Here is a 9699-nt window from a genome sequence, read left to right as displayed (position 1 = left end):
CAGGATTTAAAACGTGGAGGGCTGTTGAAGAAGGCATCTGGAAATGTGCTAAACAGGCATCTCTTTAGCTTCTTTAGGAAAACGGGACTAGTTAGGAGAGTGTAGGATAAGTTATTTCGGTCATAGTGTAGTTGCTTTTCTGTTTAAATTACTGATTGCTGGTTAAGGTGAGTTTGGGTATGTTTATTCTATTTGTTTATTTGTTTTCTTTCTTTGAGTAGGATGGTGTTGTTTTGCGGATAGTTATGTTTTTTTTTTTAACTTCTGTGTATTATTCATTTGGGGGGGTAGTCACAGCTGTCTTTGTGTCACACTCCACCCCAGTAGGTGGCGGTAATACGCCAATGGAGGAGGAGGAGGCGGAAGAGGAAGAGGAAGAAGAAGAAGCAGAAGAAGAAAAATAAGAAGAAGAAGAAGCAGAAGAAGAAAAATAAGAAGAAGAAGCAGCAGCAGCAGCAGCATCATTATCATCATCTTCTCGTGTGTTTCTCAGCACTGTAGTCCTGCTCACGCTTCATTGTATTTTGCTGAGCTAGAATTTTCACTGTAGTAGCATTTTAGTGGCGGCTGTCTTGTTTCCATTTTTATAACTTCCGTGTGCAGTGCTTATCTTATTTAGCTAGCTGACATTGGACACGTACAATCCTTTGGCACCCATAGCCCGTCAAGTATGTAAGTATCACATTTTAAATTAACCAAGACTGCAGCTTATAGCCAGCACGAGCAAACATTTCTTTATATATACATTCTCTTGTCCATTTGTTTATCTTTTTCGCTAACGTTATCTAGATGTGTAGATAGTGCTTGACATCAGTAGTATATTGTCTACTTCGCTAACTGCTTTTAGAAGACCACTAGGTGTTTTTCAGTAGTAGGGAGGTCGAACGTTCTGCCTAATTGTAATCATAATGGGAGTTCCACGCACAAACATAAAACAAAATTGGCACCTGGGCTCACTTGAACAGGTAATTTGACAGGGTAATATACAAAATCGGAGTAGATAGAGCAGTCAGATCGTTTCAAAAGTGCACTGATAGTTCAGCGATGTTAGTTTTTACTTTAGAAATCAGGAATTATAATGCGAACGTGACTGTTTACGAGCATTTGTGCCTGTACTTAACGGGGTCATTATAAAAAATCTAAACACATTATAGGCATTATTGCTCATTTCACCACAAGAAAAACTCAGTGAAATGTTTATAATGTTAATTGGTTATTAGTTATTGATACGTTGTCATAAAATTTTTCCCGACCGTGAAGAATGCCTTTTTTACATTTTTAACAAATGTGGCTCCAGAGTAATTCTATCGTTTCCGTCGCAACACTTTCGACACAAGCGATATCGGAAGCGCTATCCTAAAATTTCTTCTTACCGTGGAAAGTGCCTGACCCGCAATCGTAGAAATGTGTTAACACGGCGGCATAATTGCATCGAGAAATACCAGCGTTGGGAAAGAGGCTATATGTTGTAAATGCATTTAGATAAAACTTACTACACATCAAATTAAATAAATAATAAACATTTGTCAGTCACGCTTAATCTGTTTATAGTACCATCATAGCGAGGAGTGTTTTAAACCACATAGCGCTGCATCTCCTTAGAAAGAAAAGGGGAACTAAAAAGTGTAGGCTATATGAGAACTTTAAATATAGACCCACTAGTCAGACTTTGACAACTTTGGGACTAAACTGGCTCACGTTTTAGTTAATAAAACTCAAAAGTAACTTGAGTTTTATTAACTCAATCCAGTCAGAACTAGTGGCTTAATAGCCTACTAGTTCTGTAATTTAGTATAATTTTCTGGAGCATACATCAGTATACTTCATGTTCTAAAAGTTGTAAGTTGTCCAAGCATAATTCAGGGGTGTATCCATAGTTAGTGCATAAGAAATTGAAGTGAACCTCAGCCATATTCTTGGATTCATGAAACTGTCTGCACAGGCAAACATGTCGTTATAGAGAAATCATTGAAAATGAATGGAAATAGTACAGCACCTTATTCCTGAACTCTCCTCAGTTTCAGAAACAACACAAATATACATCCCAGTTCAGTGCTTTGGTAACTTTATGTACTAAGAGACATGAATATGTATTCATGTCTCTTAGTACATAAAGTTACCAATATGTCATTGTCTACTTCTAAATCTTTTGGAACTGCTCAGGTGTCTGAACCATTTGTACTGGTTGGGATGGATCTTGCTGGGAAACTGGCAGCAACTCCAAGAGGCAATATGTACATATGCCTCATGGTTGACCACAAAACAAAGTGGGTTTGAGGCATCCACTAAAGTGATATGCCTCACCAAGCTCAGGATGTAGCATAATGCATTGTGAAATTTTTCTATAGGATTGGAGCTCTTAAAAGAATTCACACTGATAAGGAGGGGGATTTGGGAATTTGGTGCGGTCCTATTATCCTACAACTTGTATAAAGGAACTTTGACAAGATGGGCCCTATAAAGTTTTATAAGCAAAATAATATAGCATTCTTTCTTAAAGTGACGATCTGGAAGATTTCAGTTTCTTTCTCTATGGCGGTGCCAATGGCGAGAAGCGGTAATTGCAGGTGGGTTTTTGGACCTCACTTCTCATAGATCCAACCGGATCCAACCAGTGTCGCCTGTGTGACGTCAGTCAGTTGTCACACCAACTATAACACTTACTATTTACTGAATAAAAAACGGTTGTTATAAAAGTAACGTTATGTACATACTCATTCGTTGTCTAACATTAGGCTAACTCAAGATGTCTTTACACTGCCGAGCCGGGTTAAAATGCCGTAGCAAACCTGGGGCAGAATTAGTGATGATCAATTTCTGCAAACATTCTTTATCCACCGTTTGCCCAGTATGAACATCTTTACACTGCAGAGAAGAATTTGCGGGATTCGCTGTGGCTCGTGCAATTATGTATCTCGTGCACAATAAGCAGTCTTTTTCGTGAATGATTGTTGTGTGGTATTTTTGAAACAACTGCCTTGCAAAATGTTACCCCTGGTGTTTCTGGTTTTGCTAGCTAAACCGTTTGAGAATAAAGCTGAGCTGGGTGTTAAATTAGCAATCAGAACAAGAAGAATGAAACAAAAACAAAGGAGATTTCATCAAAAAGGGCATAAAGGCTGAAGGAACATATGAGGAAGCGTAATAAAATAATAACAATGCTAATCCATACTGCCGTATTCTTTAATTTCGTTTTTTCCTGCATGACATCTTCAGAAATCGGACCCAGCTCTGCTCCACATACCCCGGCTTTATTCTGATCATTATAATATATTGATGAACTCGATGGCAATGTCAATAACGGTAACGTTAAGGCCAGTTCAGATCAATGATTCGCAACGAGGCAAAACGGTTTTAGAATGTTGCAGAGAAAATTGCAGCGGTGTGAACTGGCTAGTAGCAGAGCCGTTGCCTGCCCTGAGGTTTTAAAAGACCGTCCTTGTCAAATCGCCAAGTGCAGTTTTAGAACGTTTACAATCAGACGTCTTGGAATTTTGCAAGTTGCACCCAGTGTCGTTGCGAATCATTGATCTGAACTGGCCTTAAGTTAGCTACACTGCAACGTTGTAACAAGGTAGCATTGCATTCGAGAGACGGTTTGCGAGGTCGGTACCGGTCGGTAGCGTTAGTTAGCGTTTTTTTCTAATTGCTAGCCGACATTAGATTGTGTTAATTACATTAGCTAGCTAGCTAACGCAACGTTACCTGATATGAGAGATGGATACTGTGCGCAACGTTGTCTAAACTAATGTTGTCTTTCTTGACATGGTCTGGTAACTAGCGTTAGCTGTGCAAATAGCTATGTAATTTAGTAAAGTTACATTGTCATTAAATGTAATACGAAATCTACATCAACAAATAATATGATCTCTCATGTTACACAAAAACTTTTTAGGGTTCCATAACTCCTCCAACCCCCCCTTTCTCTGTTATTGTAACGCATGCAGACACCGGAAAAAAACAATACGCCGCTCACACACAAGTGAGTTGAAGAGCGAGCCTGTTGCGTTAGTTCCGCCTACCCTCTCTGGCGGACGAACCACTGATGGAAACACGCGTCACTAACTGTGCGCCGCTTGTGATTTTTTCCCGGGAATGTCGCCACAGACACCAAGTTTTTTAATCATGAATTATGATAATAATAATAGTATAAATTAATATAAAAATAGGCTCAATCACCATTGTGTTACCCAATGCAGCGATAGATAGTGACTTAAAAGACATTTATTTTAATGAAAATCTTCGAGATTATTACTTTAAAATAAGAAAGTATGGTATAAAGCATTTGAGTTTTACGAATGGGTTTTTTTTGTAATTACGATGAAAAGGAGACATTCTCTATCTCTGGATTCCGAATTCCCATTAGATAGAATAGTATTCCATAGCCAGCTTAACCTGCTTTCTCCAAGATTGTGTCTACAGTATGGTATAAAGGATTTTAGTTTTATGAATGGGTGTTTTTTTTTTATTAAGGTGAAAAAAGGGACATGAGCCGGGTCGATTCCAGTCACCAACTGCAATGGCGTTTTGAAGCCAGGGGGCTTCCGTTTGAAACAGAGACATTTTGGCACATATTGCGTTTTGAGAGTACACTTTTCATTAAATGACGCATCCCTCAACAATACCTACCAGTAAATGTGTACAGTATAGTAGTTTTACTGTACGAATACTACAAAATATTGGTTCATGTTGTTGAAGGAAAACAGATAACCCCACCATAAATGTCGCACAGGTGATGATGTGTTTCCCTCCAACGACAGTGATTACATGCGGAGGGAAGCAGCTAATTTTTAAAATCGTATTATAGGAAACAACAGTTATATTCTGGCACATTGACAATTTATATGTTGTTATTTCATTGTACTGTAGCATTTATGAAATTATGAATGAAGAATAAACTGTTAAAATATGTTTTCTGAAAGATCGCCAAAACTGGTTTTACCTCCCTATTTTCATTTGACGTCATGCTAACTTGGCTTGTAAGCGAGTTTGCATAAAATAACAAGGAATAACATTTAGTGGGCTTAGCCTAGCAAATTTAAGGAGGAACTACAATGTTTTATGACTTTTGGGTAATTTAAACACAAATGGGTACTGTAATCACAGCCATTAAAAATGTAAGAGAACGAGTAAAATTAGTTTGAGATTAGAGACTAGCGAGCTCGCTGCATAGATATGCACATTTAACTAGACAGGCAAACACGCCTTCAGCTAACCCATTATGTGGATTATGTGGTGGTGTGTCATTCATAAACGATTTGTTCCTTTTCAACAAATCTTTTTGGAAACAAATAGAACTGACTCACCTCCATGTTGGGATTTGTTCTTTTTGTTCAGCTTTCAGTAAGTTAAATTGGGAACTTGCCATTCACTGAAGCTGCAGCTACTCCTCCTATTTAACCTTTTTCACCTTTGGGCTTGGTTGTCTGTAGTAGCCATTAGCCTACAACAGCATAATTCGCTTGAGCAGGGCGTGCTTTACTCTCTGAGCTCCTCCCGTTGGTGTGACTGAAGCAACAACAGTTCCTGAACTTAAAGCGGTGGGGATCGAATCCGGGAAGGAACTGAACATCCAATTCCTTGGGTCCTGGTACAGAACCGGAACGAGTTTAAGACTAGTCTTTGCAGCTATATGTCTTTTCCTCCCCCTAATGCCTTTGTATTGCACTAGCTTGTTATTCCGGGTACATTTGAGAAACGCTATGGGCTATGAGGAGCCTACTCTATTATTTGCATGATGTAAATAAACCATCGAAAGAGGTCATCAATGTATCATGAAGGAAACAGACACAACTCAGTTACCCAACACAAATGCAAAGCTATTTTACAGTCCATTTGATCCACTATATTACATACGCACCACTATAGCCACAGATGAATAAGAAATTGTCCCACACTACTAATTAATGTGCTTTTCTTAATAAAATGAATAGCCTATAGCTACATTATATTGTCATCAGCAACCCTTCTGTCCTTTGCAAAATGTTTACTAGGCTAACTTGTGTCACTTATTTGTGTGCTAACCGTAAACGCTACTTGAGTAAATGTCACGAAGACATCCCCATATAAGCTATAGGCCTACATTTTTTAAATCGGTTAAATGTTTCAGAAATATCTGTGAATCCCATATCTGTGAATCCCATAACAGTGATGACCTAGGGTTCCTGTAGGAATTCAACAGCACAGTCGCATTTCTTTCTCTAGGAACTAGAGTTAGAAGACGGAATGAGTCACTGCATGACTCGTTCTCGTTCACTTGGAATTGGAGTCACTGAACGAAGAGTTTGAAGTCGGAACCAGTCACTGCATGATTCTCGTTCTTGTTCTTGGGAGTCAGGATTAGAGCTGTGAAGGAATCAGTGAACTTTCTGGGAACTAATCCTTTTAGGAAACTAAGTCAAAGGATTTGTGTCCCTGAAAGGAACTAGAACGCCCACCAATATAACCTAAGCTAGTGAAGTCCAGGCAGTAAGCCTGTATTGTGTGTGTTGAGGGAAAAACATTTGAGCTGCCATTAAAGTGAATGGGGAATATAATTACATTGCATTTATTTAGCAGACGCTTTTATCCAAAGCCACCATGTACAAAAAGTGCAAATCATGGTCATTAGACAACTACAAAACAGGTTCAATAAGGTACAATATTAATTTTGTACAGCTATTCATAGCCAAGAACACAGTTCAGTTCACACAGTGAACATTATTCTGACCTAACTTATGCCAAGCCAAACTAGGGAGAAGAACAAGCTACAATATTAGGACAAATACAAAGAAGGGAGAGGTTTGAAGTGGGGCGGGGAGTTTGTTCCATCACTGGGGAGCTAGGGTGGAGAAGCTCTGTGATCTCTTTACTCGGGTGGGAGGGGGTGCAAGGCGCCCTGTGGCAGAGCAGAGTGGTCAAGCTGGTGTATAGAATCGAATCTTGTCCTGCAAGTAGATAGGGGCCGTCCTGTTGGCTGCAGTGTAAGTGAGGGTCAGGACTTTGAACGTGATCCTGGCAGTGACCGGTAGCCAGTGGAGTGACCTCAGCAGAGGAGTGACGTGGGAGAATTTGGGAAGGTTGAAGATGAGTCGGGCAGCAGCATTTTGAATCAACTGTAATGGCTGTATGACACATTACATTACATTATATTACAGGCATTTGGCAGATGCTCTTATCCACAGCGACGTACAACAAAGTGTATAACCATAACCAGAAACAAGTATGACGAAAACCCTAGAGAGAAGTACCGGTCCAAGTGCAGGGAACAACCGCATAGTTCAACTTGGACCCTGAAGGTTAAACTGTTTAACACTAACACAAACAAGAGCAGCAACAACGCAGTCTATGCAAAACACAAGCTGGCAGGCTTGCAAGTAGATAGTTGCAGTACTCAAGGCGGGAGGTCACCATAGCCTGGACAAGCAGCTAGGTGGAGTGCGTAGTCAGGAATGGTGTTGTACAGAAGGAATCTGTGGGACCGTGATTTTGCCTTTGAGGTCCAGCTGGTTGTCCAGGACCACCCCCAGCCTCTTCGCAGAGTGAGAGGCAGTCACTGTGGTGCCATCAACCGTGATTGAGAGCTCACATAGTAGGGAGGTCATGCATGGGAAAAACAGCAGCTCAGTTTTGTTGAGGTTGACCTTCAGGTGGTGGCTGGCCATCCAGGTTGAGAGGTCAGCCAGGCAGGAAGATATTTTATTATCAACCTGTGAGGCAGTGGGGGGGAAAGAGAAGAAGAGTTTTGTGTCGTCTGCATGACAATGATAGGAGAAGCCATGTGAATTAATAACTGAACAAAGAGATTTGGTGTATATGGAGAACAGCAGAGGCAGACCCCATCCAGGTGACCTGGTAGGACCTATCTGCAAGATGGGAAGCAAACTAAAACAGGGCGATCCCAGAAATGCCCATCTCAGCCAAGGTGGAGAGGAGTATTGTGTGGTTGAAAGTGTTGAATGCTGCAGACAGGTCAAGGAGGATCAGGACAGAGGAGAGGCGTGAAGCTCTTGCAGTGGCGAGTGCCTCCGTCATAGCCAGGAGGGCAGTCTCTGTTGAGTGCCCAGATCGGAAGCCAGACTGGTGAGGGTCTAGCAGGTTGTTCTGATGGAGAAAAGAGGTTAGTTGTTTAAGCACTGCTCACTCAAGGGTTTTGGACAGAAAAGGTAGAAGCGATATGGGTCAATATTTCATTACATCAGAGGGGTCTGAGGTGGGTTTCTTGAGAAGTGGGGTAACGCGAGCCACCGGAGGCAACGGAGAAATTAACAATGGAGGACAGATAGGGAAGAATCTCTCCGGATATAGATTGGAGGACTGTAGATGGGATGAGGTCAAGTGGATAGGTGGTTGTGTGATGAGAAATGATGAGTTGGAGTACATCGGAGTCCTCCAGCCTCTTGAAGGAGGTCAGTGTGGCCATGGGTTTGTCCCGGGGGGTAGGGGGGCTGACATGATGGGCAAAGAAGTTCCGGATTTTAGCCGCCTTCCCTTCAAAGGTGGCCAGAAAGTCTTCTGCGGACAGGGAAGAGGGAGATGAGGGTGGAGGAGGAATGAGGCCAGAAGAGAAGGTGGAGAATAGTTTATGTGGATCAGAGACACATGCACTGATCTTTCATTGGAAAATGAGGTTTTAGCTGATGATATCAGACTTTTGAAAGCAAAATAAAATGTCCTCGATGGTATTTTGAAACTCAATTGACAACCGTCACGTTTCATATGAAAAATTTTTTGAAAAATATGCATTATGAAATCAGTGTATTTTGGAGAATTGCTAGAGTCGCAGGACCCCAGAACACCCAAAACACTGAAATGGGGCCATATTTAAAACTTGCAGCTACTCACAAGCAGCACTGTTTAGCAGTACTGTTCTTACTTTCTGCTGATCTTTATTATAGAAATGGATCATGAAGTTGTGTGGGCATTTGTTTTAGAAGAGGACTTGACTGATTTTGACATCAGGTGATTGAAACCTTGATGTTCACAGATGTGCAGTACTATCCTGTGTAATTTTAAAATATTCTTCTTTCTCACAGTGAGTTTTCCGCAATGGAGAGCCAAGAGCAGCCATACCAGTGGCACATACCCAATCCCTGGGTCTCCACCCCCAGCTTTCAGCTCGACTCACAGAGTAACTTGTTGCCCACAACCTTGACTGCAGTGGATAAACCGTACGATATTCTGGTCCCCAGCCAGGATACTCAAAGCAAACAGCATTGGGAGCATTGTGTACAGGTATGATCAAGGAATCTACCAACAGGCAGGCAGATAAACTTGTGTATAGCAAGATATTCCGTGGGAGTTTGCCAACAAAAAAAAAAAAAAACAATCTCTATATCAGGTCTTCCTGAAATATTCCCTAAAGAAACTTCCTATAAATGATTTATATATATATATATATATATATATATATATATATATATATATATTTATATTTGCCACAAATTTGTAATTTTGGTCATAAATACTTATTCATGGACTTTTAATCAAAGTGCCCCTTTTTGGTTATCTTTGGCCTTATAGCTGAATCATCAATCAATCAATTAAACTTCATTTATATAGAAACTTTCATACAATTAAATGCATTTCTAAGTGCTTTTCATACAAATGAAAATGATTGAAAAGTAACAATATAAAACAAGAATAAAAAAGTAAATCAAAACAATGGAGATTAGTGCACTAGTGCATCATGTAAGACCCTGTAAAATTTTAAATGTGCAT

The 9699-nt window shown here is 40.4% G+C and overlaps 1 protein-coding gene across 4 annotated transcripts in view; it reads left to right on the top strand.

The window, feature by feature from the left end:
* The first annotated feature begins 404 nt into the window (after positions 1-404).
* Positions 405-9699, top strand: part of rnf214 (ring finger protein 214) — a 62938-nt gene continuing 53643 nt past the window's right edge. For 2 of the 4 annotated variants that reach the window (XM_064352040.1, XM_064352039.1), the window contains exons 1-2: positions 8864-8940; positions 9015-9213. In XM_064352040.1, coding sequence (XP_064208110.1) covers positions 8879-8940; positions 9015-9213 — 261 coding nt within the window. In that variant the 5' untranslated portion in view covers positions 8864-8878. Of the gene's footprint in view, positions 673-8863; positions 8941-9014; positions 9214-9699 lie in introns of those variants that run through there. The other 2 variants (XM_064352041.1, XM_064352042.1) reach the window with 2 other exon arrangements.

The sequence above is a fragment of the Anguilla rostrata genome, chromosome 9 (assembly GCF_018555375.3).
Source record: "Anguilla rostrata isolate EN2019 chromosome 9, ASM1855537v3, whole genome shotgun sequence".
Lineage (NCBI taxonomy): Eukaryota > Metazoa > Chordata > Actinopteri > Anguilliformes > Anguillidae > Anguilla > Anguilla rostrata.
Note: the sequence above shows the minus strand (reverse complement) of the source record. Positions and strands in the feature narration are given on the sequence as shown.